General features: G+C 34.3%; 1 protein-coding gene across 1 annotated transcript; it reads left to right on the top strand.

The window, feature by feature from the left end:
- Positions 1 to 6,677: 6,677 nt before the first annotated feature.
- LOC143079679 (uncharacterized) lies at positions 6,678 to 11,852 on the top strand. Its single transcript, XM_076255162.1, has 2 exons — positions 6,678 to 6,965; positions 9,158 to 11,852. The coding sequence occupies exons 1-2, from the start codon at positions 6,878 to 6,880 to the stop codon at positions 10,318 to 10,320; spliced, it is 1,251 nt and encodes a 416-aa protein (XP_076111277.1). The 5' UTR covers positions 6,678 to 6,877; the 3' UTR covers positions 10,321 to 11,852.
- The last annotated feature ends 6,745 nt before the right edge of the window (positions 11,853 to 18,597 follow it).

The following is an 18,597-nucleotide window of genomic DNA, read 5'->3' as shown; positions in this document are numbered from 1 at the left end:
TTGAATTATTCATCTCATGAATATTCATTAGTAATTTGCATATTAATCTCAGTGCGTATTTTTGAAATCTCAGTGTGTAATTAACAATTCTCCGTGTGTGTTTTTCAATTTATTTCATCTCAGTGTGTCTTTTTAAAATCTCAGTGTGTAATTTTGAATTCTCAGTGTGTGTTTTTTATTTTTTTAAATCTCAGTGTGTAATTTCGATTTCTCAGTGTGTTATTTTAGGTTTTTAATTCTCAGTGTGTATTTTTTTCGAAAAAAGGGTTTAAACATAGTTTTGACGAGAACGGCTTGCCATATACATGCATTGTTAATTGAGGACTCTCGGTGGTCAAATGGTCTTGGTAGCTCATCTACTGTACCAAAAGGCTTTAAAGTAAATAAAATCCAAGTATTCTGAAGTTTTTACACACAAATTATGTATTTATCTTTAGTTGTAGTGACACTTGAAGATACAAACACTCAAGGTTATGTAATATCGTATTTTGTAGTACGGTGAGCACATGTTATATTTTACAAGGAATGGGGATGCTGTTATATCGCTTAATAAACAAAACACATCATTTTCTAATCGAATTTATGTGTTTAAAGTACAAAACCGGCAATAGCATTACCTCATTAAAACAGATTCAAGTAAATTGGAATACTGGTAGTTATAGAAACCGCAAGTCGCTCTGTGTCGTTTATCAGTTGAACTGTCTCCTGAAATTTGCTATAGCAGCAATATTTAATCAGAAACAGAGGGTACACGAAAATTGACATCTACACATGCAGAAAAGAAAGATATGCCATTCATTTGAAGAGCTTAGCTTTGTCTCCATGCATATGTGTATATTTTGCCTATCCAATGTTTATATGAGGACAAAGTTTAGATAAATACAAAATACTATTGATCTTTTAATCATAGAACTTTTTATGAAACACAGGCCTTTAGCATCCCATGCATCTGATCATCAGTATTATTTTAACCCAACTCCAGAGAGAAAAACCCAACAGTAAACGGTAATTCAAATTTTAGTTTATTGTTATTTCCGAAAAAGTAACCTGTTCAGAGTGTTGTATTCTCCAACCATATACATAGAGATATATGTTTTTCCATTCCGAACATGACTACGTATTTATACCGATATTTCAGTCAAACGGATACTCTTCCTGCCTGTATGGGTTTTACTATTGAACGGGATGTTTCTTTTATTTGCACTATGTTTTGTTCAGAATTGGTAAAGGATTATTTAGATGAAAAAGGAAAAGATATCGGCTTCTCTAAATGCTTTCCGTTACAGCACCCGTCAATTCTACCATACGAGTAACTTTAAAACAAATTTTGAAATAAATTTTGGAAAGGCCACATGTAGAAATTGTTACGCCATAATGTAAAATGACCAGATTTTAGGTAAACGTTAGAAATGCATTGCCCAAATGCGTTGCAATGGAAATGTTTTTACTGTATTTAGTCTAAATATGAAATCATCTTTGAATCAAAGTTCAAATCCAAGATGGATACCAAACATTTGCATTCGAAACACATGCATTATACTATATGTAATTTCCCTATACTTCGTCTGAAAGTTATATCAGAGGAAATAATTACGCGCATCGTAATAATCAGTAACTACGATTTCTTAAATTTATAACTGGCACCTTCATAGCCTTGAAAGTAATTTGTCGGGTTCATAATAAAGTGGTTTGAGACTGAGTAGACTCTTCCCTAATATTTGTAGCAATTAAAAATATAATGAGTTTTAATTTAGATAAGACAATTTGTTAACTTCCTTAGGAAAAGTATACCTTAGATGGATTTTGGTATTATTCTTGTTTAAAATGTCCCTTTTTTGTCATATAGCTCCTCAACTGTTTCGGTTCTTATACATCCGAATTGGCTTTCAAATACTAGTAGTCACATTCGAGCGTTTTTAGAAGAAGATGAATCTAGAAAAGCGCTTTGGACACATATGAAATTTATAAAGTGTTGATTTGATTTTTTGATAAACTTTTTAGCTCACCTGGCCCTTTAGCTCACCTGGCCCAAAGGGCCAAGTAAGCTTTTCCCATCACTTTGCGTCCGGCGTCCGTCGTGCGTCGTCCGTCATCTGTCGTCCGTCGTTAGTCGTCGTCCGGCGTCGTTAACTTTTACAAAAATCTTCTCCTCTGAAAATACTGGGTCAAATTAATCCAAACTTGGCCACAATCATCATTGGGGTATCTAGTTTAAAAAATGTGTCCGGTGACCCGGCCAACCAACCAAGATGGCCGCCGTGGCTAAAAATAGAACATAGGGGTAAAATGTAGTTTTTGGCTGATGACTCAAAAACCAAAGCATTTAGAGCAAATCTGACTGGGGTTAAATTGTTTATCAGGTCAAGATCTATCTGCCCTCAAATTTTCAGATGAATCGGACAACCCGTTGTTGGGTTGCTGCCCCTGAATTGGTAATTTTTAAGGAAATTTTGCTGTTTTTGGTTATTATCTGGAATATCTGGTCAAGAACTATCTGCTCTGAAATTTTCAGACAACCCGTTGTTGGGTTGCTGCCCCTGAATTGGTAATTTTAAGGAATTTTGCTGTTTTTAGCTCACCTGGCCCAAAGGGCCAAGTGAGCTTTTCCCATCACTTGGCGTCCGTCGTCCGTCGTCGTCGTCGTCCGTCGTCCGTCGTCGTTAACTTTTACAAAAATCTTCTCCTCTGAAACTACTGGGCCAAATTAAACCAAACTTGGCCACAATCATCATTGGGGTATCTAGTTTAAAAAATGTGTGGCGTGACCTGGCCAACCAACCAAGATGGCCGCCATGGCTAAAAATAGAACATAGGGGTAAAATGCAGTTTTTGGCTTATAACTCAAAAACCAAAGCATTTAGAGCAAATCTGACAGGAGTAAAATTGTTTATCAAGTCAAGATCTATCTGCCCTCAAATTTTCAGATGAATCCGACAACCCGTTATTGGGTTGCTGCCCCTGAACTGGTAATTTTAGGGAATTTTTGCTGTTTTTGGCTATTATCTTGAATATTATTATAGATAGAGATAAACTGTAAACAGCAATAATGTTCAGCAAAGTAAGATTTACAAATAAGTCAACATGACCAAAATGGTCAGTTGACCCCTTTAGGAGTTATTGACCTTTATAGTCAATTTTTAACCATTTTTCGTAAATCTTAGTAATCTTTTACAAAAATCTTCTCCTCTGAAACTACTGGGCCAAATTAAACCAAACTTGGCCACAATCATCATTGGGATATCTAGTTTAAAAAATGTGTGGCGTGACCTGGCCAACTAACCAAGATGGCCGCCATGGCTAAAAATAGAACATAGGGGTAAAATGCAGTTTTTGGCTTATAACTCAAAAACCAAAGCATTTAGAGCAAATCTGACGCGGTAAAAGTGTTTATCAGGTCAAAATCTATCTGTCCTATAATTTTCAGATGAATCGGACAACCTGTTGTTGGGTTGCTGCCCCTGAATTGGTAATTTTAAGGAAATTTTGCTGTTTTTGGTTATTATCTTGAATATTATTATAGATAGAGATAAACTGTAAACGGCAATAATGTTCAACAAAGTAAGATTTACAAATAAGTCAGCATGACCAAAATGGTCAGTTGACCCCTGAAGGAGTTATTGCCCTTTATAGTCAATTTTTAACCATTTTTTCGTAAATCTTAGTAATCTTTTACAAAAATCTTCTTCTCTGAAACTACTGGGCCAAATTAAACTAAACTTGGCCACAATCATCATTGGGGTAACTTGTTTAAAAAATGTGTGGCGTGACCTGGCCAATCAACCAAAATGGCTGCCACGGCTAATAATAGAACAATGGGGTAAAATGCAGTTTTTGGCTTATAACTCAAAAACCGAAGCATTAAGAGAAAATCTGACAGGGTTTAATTGTTTATCAGGTCAAGATCTATCTGCCCTGATGCTTTCACATGGATCGGACAACCCGTTGTTAGGTTACTGTCCTGAATTGGTAATTTTAAGGAAATTTTGCCGTTTTTTGTTATTATCTTGAATATTATTATAGATAGAGATAAACTGTATACAGCAATAACGTTCAGCAAAATAAGATCTACAAATAAGTTTACATGACCAAAATAGTCAATTGACCCCTTAAGGAGTTATTGCCCTTTATAGTTAATTTTTAACATTTCATAAATTTTTGTAAATTTTTAGAAAATATTTTCCACTGTAATTACTGGGCCAAGTTCATTATAGATAAAGATGATTGTAGCAACAAGAATGTTCAGTAAAGTAAGATCTACAAACACATCACTATCACCAAAACACAATTATGTCATGAATTTATCCGTGTCCATTGTTTAATATGCACAAGACCAAGGTAAGCGACACAGGCTCTTTAGAGCCTCTAGTTTGGTTATTATCTTGAATATTATTATAGATAGAGATGAACTGTAAACAGCAGTAATATTCAGCAAAGTAAGATTTACAAATAAGTCAACATGACCGAAATGGTCAGTTGACCTCTTTAGGAGTTATTGCCCTTTATAGTCAATTTTTAACCATTTTTCGTAAATTTTAGTAATCTTTTACGAAAATCTTCTCCTCTAAACTACTGGGCCAAATTAATCAAAACTTGGCCACAATCATCTTTGGGAAATTTAGTTTAAAAAATGTGTCCGGTGACCCGGCCATCCAACCAAGATGGCCGCCACGGCTAAAAATAGAACATAGGGGGTAAAATGCAGTTTTTGGCTGACAACTCAAAAACCAAAGCATTTAGAGCAATCTGACGTGGGGTAAAATTGTTTATCTGGTCAAGATCTATCTGCCCTGAAATTTTCAGATGAATCGGACAACCCATTGTTGGGTTGCTGCCCCTGAATTGGTAATTTTAAGGAAATTTTGCTGTTTTTGGTTATTATCTGGAATATTATTATAGATAGAGATAAACTGTTAACAGCAATAATGTTCAGCAAAGTAAGATTTACAAATAAGTCATCATGACCGAAATGGTCAATTGACCCCCTAGGGAGTAATTGTCCTTTATAGTCAATTTTTAACAATTTTCATAAAATTTGTAAATTTTTACTAACATTTTCCACTGAAACTACTGGGGCAAGTTCATTATAGATAGAGATAATTGTAAGCAGCAAGAATGTTCAGTAAAGTAAGATGTACAAACACATCACCATCACCAAAACACAATTTTTTCATGAATCCATCTACTTCCTTTGTTTAATATTCACATAGACCAAAGTGAGCGACACAGGCTCTTTAGAGCCTCTAGTTTTGTATTGATATCCTGTAAATTCGGAATTGTGGTAATGTTCCGGACCATATGAGTATTTGGACCATACGCGAATGATCATGACCATATGGGTATATACTCATATGGTCCGACCATACGCATATGGTCCGACCGTACGCGTATGGTCGGGGTAATTAACAAGTTTACAGGTAACACCTAACTCTTCATAAGGTATAACCCTTGTAGTTTTTACGTCATTAAAAATACGATATCAAAGGTCATTTCATTATATTATAATAAAAAAATAAGCAGTTTCGTGCATTTAATTTTACTCACTAGTAGTCACTATGGTAAATACATTTTATACATATAGTCATTACCGACTTGTTGTTACGAGTGCATGGCAATATGTCGACTTAGGTAGATATTTCCATAATTTCTTGTATAATTAATGACTGTTATGGAATTTCCCGAGACCTCAGTATCACTGCACGCAGCGGATAAGAAGGCTAGATTTTCGCTCGAATGCAAATGGTGTAACTGCAAAGGATCGTGCACAACCAAGACGTGCAAATGCAGAAAAATTATGGTACCGTGTGGAAGTAAATGCCATCCTAAGCGTAAATTTAAGAATACTATTTGCGATGAGAACTAACTTTGGCATCAATATTTGATTTTTATATAGCCTTTGAATTATAAAATTAATCACATTTTCATGTAAACATTATTGGTTTTTTTTTTTAGATAAAGTTTATTAATATTTGAAAAAATACCTATATGGTCCAAATACTCATATGGTCCGGCCCGTTAATAACCAAACCAGTATATATACTCATATGGTCCGACCATATGAGTATACGCATATGGTCATGACCATACGCATATGGTCCAAATTCCTATATGGTCCGGAACAGTAACACGTTATATATGAAAGACAGAGGAATTTTCAAAATTTGAAACCACGGCAAAATGCCTTAAACACATAAGAAACAAGGTAGCACTATCAACAGTATAGAAAACAAACTGACTAGAACAACTTAAAATTCGCGGACTTTCAACTTTGTAATCATAGTATTTCTTTTGCGGTTTTGATATTGCAGGGACGATAATTATTATGGATTGGAAATGAAAAGTTAAATATGTTCTCTGTGACCAGTAGATAAATGTAAGTGTACTTAAATCCAAGATGTTTAACACTTGGTTCCATGTCCTTATATCAGTCTAGATAAAATGTCCAAATCACTCTCTCTATTCTCAGCATTGATTAATCAAACCAAATTCATTAATTAATGCAAGGAATTTCTGATACACCATTCCTTGATAAATGTAACCTGTTATATTTCATTCATAAAGTTTTGAGAAATTTTTGACACTGATAAGCTTTTACATATTGCAACCATTTGGTAAACTGATGTTAAGGAGATTAATTGCTATGAAGTGTGACCTCATATTTAAAGTAGTAAACACACTCGCGTGCGCCTGTCACACTCATTCAGTTCCTCTGTAACTCAAACCTGTGCGTGTGCTTGTCGGTGGCTGTATGGTAATTTGAGGAGACTTGCAAGCCATCCCTCCGAAGAGAATCAGAATGATAAGATGAACTGACGGGAGAGGTTGTGACACTTGTCTGATTGTGCTTGTTTTAGTATTGTGTCTGTGTCTATGTTTAAAGATGCCGAAGTCTTTTTTATTTACCAACAAAAGATTTACAGCTTACAAACAACAATATGGAAGTGGGACAATTGACAACTCTTTTGAAGGTAAGATCGAAATTTAATCAGGTTAATTAAATACATTTTCTCGTAATAGAAAAATCTCTGAAATCAAGGATTTGTCAAAAACTAACTACACGTGCTATAGAAAATTTTCCTGCAATTTAAAAAAAATCTAAAGTTCTGCACAAATTCCTTCAAAATGTGTATTTCAAACATATTTTGCATAGTTTATCATTTGAAAGTTATTAGATTTATTCTTTGTTCCTACTGTATTTTTGAGATTAAAAACACTTCAACTTAAGGATACACTCCATATTAAATCTCTGGGAAAATTATTTTACATGGTTTCTCTTGTGTCCGAATGCTGGGTTTTTTAAATTTATTTGTCAGTGTGGAAAAGCACTTATCATCCTTAGTTCATCAAAGATGTACGTAGTAAAAACACTTCTTTTGCAACTTGTTAAATAAACACTTGTCCAGTTTCCGACTTTTCTCTTTGTTCACAAATCGATCACGTGGTCGTGTCATTCATAGTTTGTTTACTCTGCCGTAAGTAGTACCGTATGGAATCAATTTCCAGCAGGAAGCCTTGGTCTGTTAATTATACAAATTATCAGCCTCAATGCTTTTTACTGATTATCTAACCAAACTTTTCAAATTAACACCTTTATGTGGTTTTTATTCCTTAGATAAGTGCAACGACTTTACCAGTAAAAAGAGTAATCGGCTTATTTTTCACAACAGATCAATATAGGAAATGAAGGGATAGGGATAGTTTTTGAGACTGCAGAGTTATATCCGCTGAAGCAAGTTACCCATTTTCAAAAAAAAAAAAAAAAAAAAAAGTGATAAATTATGAAGAAAAAAAAGTCTAAAAAAAAACACATTGCACATTGACGGTACTATATATTTTTTTTAAATAATTTTACTGCACCAGATGAATTACAACTGAAGCTTGTATAAAATCACAACTTCAAAAAATAAATTAGAAAAAGGAAATGATATCTGTTCAGTGTTAGACATGTTTTTGCAACCATTATTAATTAGGTGTTAATGCAAGGATAATGAATTATACTTGTTTTTTCTACGTTATTCAGTTTTGGGTGCCACAAGTGGAGCAGCAACTGCTCTACCATTGCGGAGCACTTGAGTTCACCCCCGTTTTTTATTAGGTTCGGGTAGCTTAGTCTTTTGATTTTTGAAATGTAATGTTTGCTATCGTATTTTGTTTATTATCCTCTCGTTTTTATTTTTCCATGGTATTGCCCGTGTCTGTCTATTGGACTTAATATGAGTTTTGATATCTTCTCATTTTTTGTAGAATGCACGATGCTCCTGAAAAGTTTTAAGTTATTTTTTGCCACAGAAAAACAGCATGCTATTTTAAAGTGTACAAAGAGCAAGTAGTTGCATTGTTGATAAACAATTTGATATGATAATCATGATAATATGATGGCATGTTTAAGTGTGCACGTGTATATGACCCATCAACAATCCCATGAAACGGCGAAAACTGACAACAATATGAAAACATACGTCTTTTATATTATTACAATTGTTTAATTTCATCTCTTTCTATTTAAATTTTCTAAAGATTATCAGTTATTTAAAGGGTTTTAATATTTCATTTTCTCTTTTTCATTGGAGTTTGTCTTTCGATAGGAGACGCGAAAAAACCTTTTCATTTTTATCGGAGTCTGTATAAATTGTCCTGTTTGGGGTCTTTTTGAAGTTTCATGTTTGTATCTACGAAACGCGAGTCTGTCGTTCAAACTTGTGAATCGGTATCTTTGATGAATTTTGTATACCCTTTCGAAAAAATACAACTGAATGCCTAAAATGTAATGTATAAAACGATTTAAGACGACGAATCTTTAGTATTGATTTATACCGACACTGCCTTAGTATTTGATCTGTATGAACACTTTAGAACGGGTTTGCTCATTACTAAATCCTGCCTTTTTCACTGTAATTTTTTCCAACTTCTCACTTCATTGTAATTATATCCCAGATCCCACTTTTTCTTATCACCCATATCCCACTTCCCCATTTTTTAACCCCTATATCCCCAAAGTGTGTCAATCCCTTTAAACGGAAGAAAACGGACTAAAAGATTCTCCCGTTGAAAATGACAATAAGTCATCCCCTCCCACCAAAAATATAAGAGTTGGTGGCGTTATCTACGTTCGTTGCTCTGGATGGTTCCAGTAATTTCACACCTTCATTTTTTATTGTAGGAGTTTCGAAACAAGAATCAACCCATAACACTAACCAGAATGAGACAGTTAACATAATCAACGAAGAACACAATGTCATGCATGTACCGCTGTTACAGACAGACGAAACATGGGAAACATCAAACTACAATAGTAATGCTAATTCGAATACAGTCAGAACGGAGGTCACGAGGAAAGAGTATACTTTACCAATTATAAAGCAAAAAGAAAGATTTCGTACTTTTGAAACAACTCAGTTCAGCTCCACACCACAACAAGCGCACTATTCTTTCGAAACGAATTGCGACACATATGAAAACAGACAGGATGATAGGCACCAACGTACTATTTCAGAAAACTTTTTTAAACAGACAAAACAATACGATGTCTCTGACGGCGAAAGTGATAGCGGGATATCATTGATTAGCGATGATAGCCGTCACGGATATTCACCAAAATCTGATTACGCATACCACTGCTCGGAACACCTTTCGCTTTTATTTGACTTCTTTAGTCCAAGAAAACCTGTTGTTCGTGAAACAGTTGTTGAAGAACATCAAGAAGTTCGAAGAGCATTGGACTTTAGCATGCCAAACTATCAAACGTCAACATTGAGTAACACAGAATCCCAAGATCAAAAAGCACAATTTATTGAGACAGAAGAAATGTTTGCCTGCGCAGATTGCGGAAAACGTTATAGTACATCGAGCAATCTTGCCCGACATCGCCAAACACACCGTAGTTCCGCCGACAAGAAAGCCCGACAATGTCCACACTGCGACAAGGTTTACGTGTCTATGCCAGCTTTTAGCATGCATGTCCGAACACACAATCAAGGTTGCGAATGTCCGTATTGTGGGAAGAAGTTTAGTCGACCTTGGTTGCTGCAGGGTCATATTCGTACCCATACGGGAGAGAAACCCTTTTCTTGTCCACAGTGCTCTAAATGTTTCGCCGACAAGTCTAATTTGCGTGCCCATGTGCAGACACATTCAACAGAAAAGCCTTACGAGTGTGGGCGCTGCGGAAAAGCTTTTGCTCTGAAGAGTTACTTGTATAAGCACGAAGAATCGTCGTGTATGCGTGGACAGAGAAGTGTACACAAGAGAACAAGGAAAGGAATCGCGCTACAAGAACCAACAACGGTCATGTTTGTTGATGAACACGAAAGAAACTCTTGGTAAAATGATGATTTCAATAGCAGGCGACACCAGCAATAATTTGAGGACCAATTTAATATTATATTTTCTTCTTTTTTCCTATTCCGTAAAAATGGAACAACCAGACAGAAACATTCCACTCATTTTAAAATACATTTTTGTAAGCGACTTTCATCTTTCCTTTTAACTACATGTTTGATTATTTTAATAACTTGTTTTAGAATGAATGCGACGGCGAGAAGGTCTTACATTCCTCTGTCGCAACACGTGTATTTTTATTGAAGTAGAAATACTTATTCATTTCATCACTAGCTCATACATTTTAATATGCAAAGCACATTTAAAATAGGATCAATCCTGTCTTTAAAAGGCACTACTAGTATCATAATATCATTTTAGGTATTTTTATACAAAAGAGTCAAACTCTTTGATTTTTTCTTGTGAAAGTGTGTGTTTTGTCCTGTGTGTATTTGACAAAAATCTGACGATTTACTTTAACTTCTTTTAAAATGTGTGTATTCAAAGTGTTTATAATGTTAAAGATTTAAAAAAAAAAAACAAGAGAAAAGGTTCATCAAGCAAGACATGATATTTTATATAGTACATCAAAGAAAAACGTGAAAAAACACATTGTGTGACATTGTTTTACAGCAGCTAGAGTTTATTATTTAATTTATTTGTTTGTATTTTGTCCTTTTTATTTTAATTATTTATTTATTTATTGAGGTGTGTGTAGTTTTTTGTGGTTATACGTTATTTATTGCATGAAAGTGCTAAAGGCAGTGCAGAATAGAATATACAGAATTTGAGCACATAAAATAAGTGCTGAATCAGTTCTTTGAACATTTTTAAAACATGTTTAATGAGAACGTTTAAGTGTAATTTAAAAAAAAAATTGCGTTATTTAATATTTATTTATTTATTTAATGTATGTTGTTTGCAGTGTTGTTTTCGTTTTTATGGGCAAGTATTTATTATTTTTATATACTATTTTTGCCAACAAATTTTGAATTTTTATATTTTTATAAAATATGGTATTTTTACTGTCATTTTCAAAAGGTCTCGCAACAACTGTTTATACAGATCATCATTAACGTTTTTACCTCATGAAATTCATTTCATTTTTACCATCCAATACATTGAAGGGCAATTTTAACATGATTTTTGTGTGTCAATAAAGATTATGTAATTTTATAGGCGTAGAAGAGAGTGTAGCAAAATAAATAGAATTAATGCTGTAATTTGCACAAATTTTATACTTTTTCAAGATATTCTGACGATTTCAGAGAATACAATTTTTTCATCATTTGATTATCAGAACTTTCACAATTTTTATCAAAGAATCAAAACTTTTTATATTTGGTATGTTTGTACTACTGGGTTACTGTCTTATTGACGTTTATCCCTATACTTGTTTTATTCATATTTTATATTTTTTCTATAATGAAGGTAAAAGAAATATATATTACAACACGAAGGAGCTAAGAGCAAAGCTTGAACTTTATTGGTTATATTTTATATAGTTTGACATTGCTTAAATAAAAAAAATAAACCTGCATTGAGTTCATGTTGGTCATAATCTATGAATCAGTTACAATTACCGAACAGAATATCGCTGCATGTTTATATTTGCTAGGCTAAGTAGCATAGCAAATATGCTCATAGATATAAGATGAGGTATGAGTTCCAATGAGACTACTCTCCATCCAAGTCACAATTTGTAAAAGTAAACCATTATAGGTATAAAAAAACGGTCTTCCATACTGAACAACAAGCTATGAAAGACCACAGAATGACCAGTGTGAATTCTTTCAAAAGAGAAAACAAACGGTCTAAACTCTAAAAACGAGAAACACTAATGAACCACATCAACAAACGACAACTTCTGGACATCAGCCTGCATGTTAGCAAAACAAGGAATTAGTCGTCGCTAGCAATCTTTCAAAAAGACATTTGGTTGTGTTTTTGTCGTTGAGTAGCTAACTCGTTATGAAATATCCGTTTACCCGATGTAAAGGGAGTGCCATCTTTATTTTCTTTTTCTGTAATCCTTGTTGATGGTGAGGTCTGCCTATCAGTTTCGCTGATTCCTTATTATTGTGACTTGTGTTCTGAATTTAGAATTTCCATCTACAACAGAAATACTAGTATTAACACTTTGGGTCTGTTTACCTCGGAGTATTCTGATTTTTATACGACCGCAATTTTTTTCGGGGGTTTGTATAATGCTCATGATGAAGTCGTCATCTGCGTCGTCGTCCGAAGACACATTGGTTTCCAGACAATAACTTCAGTATGAGTGAATAGATCTCTATGAAAATTTTTAATAAGGTTCAATACCCCAAAAGGAAGGTTGAGATTTATTTTGGGGACGATGATCCCGACCGTTTAGAAATTAGGGGACAAAACAAGCATTTTTCTAGTTTCAGGATAATTGCTTATGTATAAGTATTTGGATTGTTCTGATAGTGTACCACAAGTAGAAAGTCGGGATTCATTTTGGGGTTATGGTGCCAACAGTTTAAGAACAAAGGGCCAAAAACAAGCATTTTTGTAATTTCTGGACAATAACTTGTGTGTTAGTGCATGGATATCTCTGACATTGCACCACAAGGTTCAATATCACAAAGGGATGACTGATATTTGGTTTGGAGGTAATTGCCCCGAACATGCAGGAGTTAGGGGCAAAAAAGGGCCAAAACAAGCATTTTTTAAAAAGGTCAAAAACAAGCATTTTTCTAGTTTCCAGGCAATAACTTGTGTTTAAGGGTATGGATCTCTCTAAAATTGTACTACAAGGTACAATACTACAAAGAAAATGATGGGATTGAGTTTGAGGGTAATTGCACCTAGGAGTATTCAAAAATATGGAAAGGGGGGAAGGATTTTTTTTTCTATTTTTTTCTTTCAAATTTTTTAAAATTTTCAAGAAGAAATCTTTAATTGCAAAATATTGTTCAATAGATTTGTAAGATCCTTGACCACAATTATTTTGTGTCAGAAACCTATATTGTGTCAAAACTTTGATCACAATTCCAAATTCAGACAATATCAAGCTTGAATATTGTGTCCAAAGTTGCTCAAACTGTTCAGGGTTTAGACATCTGCGGTCGTATCAAGCTGCGCCTTTTAAGAAGCAGGCATTTATATCAAAGCAAATTCATTTTTGATTACAAATAGATATAGGAAGATGTTGTATGAGTGCCAATGAGATTTTTGATTGGCTGGCCCGGTTCACTCAAGTTTTAAGCTTGAGGTTCACATGTGCTCATTTTAATATATCACTTTTCATACATCCCTCGATATCTTTGCGGTCAGCGTATTGTTGAAGACACTTGGGGTAAGATTATATCGACCTTCAATGTAACAATCTGTATATTCTTGCAAATGGAGGAGTAGGATTCCCCTAGTGATATTCAAATAAAGCCGGTGATCCATAAAGGTGCCTGCCGACCCACTGACTAGACCACTTCACAAAGAGAACCTCTAGTTTTGTGTTATTGTTATGCATGTTTGTTAATTGCTAATTCGGGCGGAAGTGTTACATGGTGTTTGCTTCCTTGATTATATTTTCTAATTAAATCGTTTGCCTCGCTAAGATAGGCGATGTAACACTATGCACGGGGCGCCGAATGGGACTTTTGTGGTTTTGTACAAAAAATTTACTTTTGTGAGACAAAATTCAATTTTGACAATTTTGTCTCACAAAAGTCAATTTTGTCTCACAAAAGTCGATTTTGTCTCACAAAAGTCAATTTTGTCTCACAAAAGTCGATATTGTATGCAAATTAGTTCACAGAATCCAAACTAAATTAATTTGCCTACAAAATTGACTTTTGTCGCCCAATTTTCAAATTAGGTAACAAAAGTAAAGTCGTGTGTCACGAAAATGAATCAGTTTGTCATGACAAAAGTAACTTTTGTCCACTGAAAGATAATTTTGTATGACAAAATTTTAAATTTGTAGTATGCTACAAATTTTGTTAAACTGAACTCATTTTTGTTGAACAAAACTCACTTTTGTCCGTACAAAATTGAATTTCGAGTACAAAACCACAAGAGTTCCATTCGGCGCCCCGTACTATGGGCATAACACCCCTCCCCACTCCTTTAATATCCTTGAACCTAGGACACGCCCCTGTTTATTGATGTTGTTGATTGTTTATTTATGGAGAGGATGGCCTTGTACGCCCAGTATTTTACCTCACCAGGCCCGAAAGCTTTTCTCATCACTTGACGTCCGTCGTCCGTCGTCGTTAACTTTTACAAAAATCTTCTACTCTGAAACTACTGGGCCAAATTTAACCAAACTTGGCCACAATCATCATTGGGGTATGTAGTTTTAAAAATGTGTCCGGTGATCCGGCCAACCAACTTTGATGGCCGCCGTGGCTAAAAATAGAGCATAGGTGTAAATTGTAGATTTTGGCTTATATCTCTGAAACCAAAGCATTTAAAGCAAATTTGACATGGGTAAAATTGTTGATCAGGTCAAGATCTATCTGCCCTGAAATTTTTAGATGGACCAGACATTCCGTTGTTGGGTTGCTGCCCCGGAATTGATAATTTTAAGGAAATTTTGCCGTTTTTTTGGTTATTATCTTGTATTTTATTATAGATAAAGATAAACTGTAGACAGCAATAATGTTCTGCAAAAGAAGATCTACAAATAAGTCAACATGACCAAAATGTTCAGTTGACCCCTTAAGGAGTTATTGTCCTTTATAGTCAATTTTTAACAGGTTTTTTTTGTAAATTTTTGTAATCTTTTACAAAAATCTTCTTTTCTGAAACTACTGAGACAAATTTAACCAAACTTGTCCACAATCATCATTAGGGTATCTTGTTTAAAAAATGTGTCCGACGACCCCAACCGCAAACCAAGATGGCCGACATTGCTACAAATGGTACATAGGGTAAAATGCAGTTTTTGGCTCATATCTCTGAAACCAAAGCATTTAGAGCAAATCTGAAATAAATAAAATTATTCATTAGGTGAAGACCTAGCCGCCCTGAAATTTTCAGATCAATCAGGTAACTCGTTGTTGGGTTGCTAACCCTGAATTGGTAATTTTAAGAAAATTTTGCAGCTTTTGGTTATTATCTTCAATATTATTATAGCTAGAGAAGAACAGTAAACAGCAATAATGTACATCATAGTAAGACCTACAAATAAGTCAACATGACTAAAATGGTCAATTGATCCATTAAGGAGTTAGTGCCCTTTATAGTCAATTTTCAACCTGATTTTTCATAAATTTTGTAAATTTTTACAAAATATTTTCCTCTGTAACTACTGGCCCATGATAGATAGAGATAATTGTAAGCAGCAATAATTTTCAGTAAAGTAAGATCTACAAACGCATCATTGTCACCAAAACATAATTTTGTCATGAATCCATCTGTGTCCTTAGTTTAATATGCACATATACCAAGGTGAGCGACACAGGCTCTTTAGAGCCTCTAGTTTTACGACTTGCAACAATTGCCTCTTACATGATAACCACGAGGTTTGTTTTTGCAGAAAGTTTTAATCTTCCTAACTGTATGTTCCATGAACTTGCAATAACTCTTGTATTCGTTGACTAAACTTTCAATATGTCTATTTCGCTGAACACATATTTCCATACTATTGGGGTTTTTCAATGTTATGCTAAATATTGTTCGATATAAACAAGAAGACTTGAACATGACTTAGTAAACGGATAATTACCATGATGGGATGCTGGCATTTTAAAGATGTAAACAGCCGTAAAATAATTTGTAAATTAATTTGAACTTAAAATAATTGAAAAAGCACCGATCTTAAAAAAACATTTGTAGTGACTTTGGTTAATAACACAATAGAATAGATTATACAATATTTTAATGCGGACAACACATAAATATTGTTTGTTCAGACACCATTGTTGTCTTGGAATATCCTTATTATTTCTTATTAACTGGTACAACAACTCATTAGGGGTAAATTATGACATTTATGTGCATTCTTCTCGTTCAGCAGATTGCTTGTATATCGCAAATGTCGAGCTGTCCTTAGGTTTTAGTATAAATGTTAGTATAAGTTATTATTAGACACATGTTTGTTATTTTCTTTGCATTCTAGTGATGCAGATATGTCATGGTTAGATGCATGACAGGTTACACAAAAGTTAGAGTTCATGTCGGAGCAATAAAATAATGGTATCAAAGACTAGCCATAAACTGTCTCTTACGATAAAGACAATCAATCACCTTTGTTTCCTTAATATTATATAACTACGGAGCATTGTTGGTCTCATACAGATAAAGAGTTTTTTTTCCTGCGGTTGAGATGTAAAGCCAATCGTTTTAGCTATAAATGTAAGCGCTGTAGATCTAAAGTCAAGCGCTAGACGCGTAGATATGAAGTTAATCACTGTTTATCTAATGTCTAGCGCTGGAGATGTAAAGTCCTGCGTTGTAGATAAAAACTAGAGGCTCTAAAGAGCCTGTGTCGCTCACCTTGGTCTATGTGCATATTAAACAAAGGACACAAATGGATTCATGACAAAATTGTATTTTGGTGATGGTGATGTGTTTGAAGTTCTTACTTTACTGAACATTCTTGCTTCTTACAATTATATCTATAATGAACTTTGCCCATTAGTAACAGAGAAAAATATTTGGTAAAAATTTACATAAATTTACCAAATTAATGAAAATTGTTAAAAATTGACTATAAAGGGCAATAACTCCTTAAGGGGTCAATTGACCATTTAGGTCATGTGGACTTATTTGTAGATCTTACTTTGATGAACATTATCGCTGTTTACAGTTTATCGCTATCTATAATAGTATTCAAGATAATAACCAAAAACAGCAAAATTTCTTTAAAAATTACCAATTGGAGGGCAGCAACCCAACAACCGGTTGTCCAATTCATTTGAATATTTCAGGGCAGATATATATTGACTTGATTAACAATTTAACTCCTTGTCAGATTTCCTCTAAATGATTTGGTTTCAGAGTTGTAAGCAAAAAACTACATTTTACCCCTGTTCTATTTTTAGCCGTGGTGGCCATCTTGGTTGGATGGCCAGGTCATCGGACACATTTTTCAAACAAGGTACCTCAAAGATGATTGTGGCCAAGTTTGAAATAATTTGGCCCAGTAGTTTCAGAGGAGAAGATTTTTGTAAAAGATAACTAAGATTTACGAAAAATGGTTAAAAATTGACTATAAAGGGCAATAACTCCTAAAGGGGTCAACTGACCATTTCGGTCATGTTGACTTATTTGTAAATCTTACTTTGATGAACATTATTGCTGTTTACAGTTTATCTCTATCTATAATAATATTCAAGATAATAACCAAAAACGGCAAAATTTCCTCAAAATTACCAATTCAGGGGCAGCAATCCAACAACAGGTTGACCGATTCATCTGAAAATTTCAGGGCAGATAGATCTTGACCTGATAAACATTTTTACTCCGTCAGATTTCCTCTAAATGTTTTGGTTTTTGAGTTATAAGCCAAAAACTGCATTTTACCCCTATGTTCTATTTTTAGCCGTGGCGGCCATCTTGGTTGGTTGACCGGGTCACGCCACACATTTTTAAAACTAGATACCCCAAAGATGATTGTGGCCAACTTTGGATTAATTTGGCCCATTAGTTTCAGAGGAGAAGAGTTTTGTAAAAGATTACTTAGATTTATGAAAAATGGTTAAAAATTGACTATAAAGGGCAATAACTCCTTAAGGGGTCAACTGACCATTTCGGTCATGTTGACTTATTTTTAAATCTAACTTTGCTGAACATTATTGCTGTTTACAGTTTATCTCTATCTATAATAATATTCAAGATAATAACCAAAAACGGCAAAATTTCCTCAAAATTACCAATTCAGGGGCAGCAACCCAACAACAGGTTGACCGATTCATCTGAAAATTTCAGGGCAGATAGATCTTGACCTGATAAACATTTTTACCCCCATCAGATTTCCTCTAAATGCTTTGGTTTTTGAGTTATAAGCCAAAAACTGCATTTTACCCCTATGTTCTATTTTTAGCCGTGGCGGCCATCTTGGTTGGTTGACCGGGTCACGCCACACATTTTTTAAACTAGATACCCTAAAGATGATTGTGGCCAAGTTTGGATTAATTTGGCCCAGTAGTTTCAGAGGAGAAGATTTTTGTAAAAGATTACTTAGATTTATGAAAAATGGTTAAAAATTGACTATAAAGGGCAATAACTCCTAAAGGGGTCAACTGACCATTTCGGTCATGTTGACTTATTTGTAAATCTAACTTTGCCGAACATTATTGCTGTTTACAGTTT

The sequence above is a fragment of the Mytilus galloprovincialis genome, chromosome 6, assembly GCF_965363235.1.
Source record: "Mytilus galloprovincialis chromosome 6, xbMytGall1.hap1.1, whole genome shotgun sequence".
In the NCBI taxonomy this organism is placed as follows: domain Eukaryota; kingdom Metazoa; phylum Mollusca; class Bivalvia; order Mytilida; family Mytilidae; genus Mytilus; species Mytilus galloprovincialis.
The sequence above is the reverse complement of the archived record's forward strand: the minus strand, read 5'-3'. Positions and strand labels throughout refer to the sequence as shown.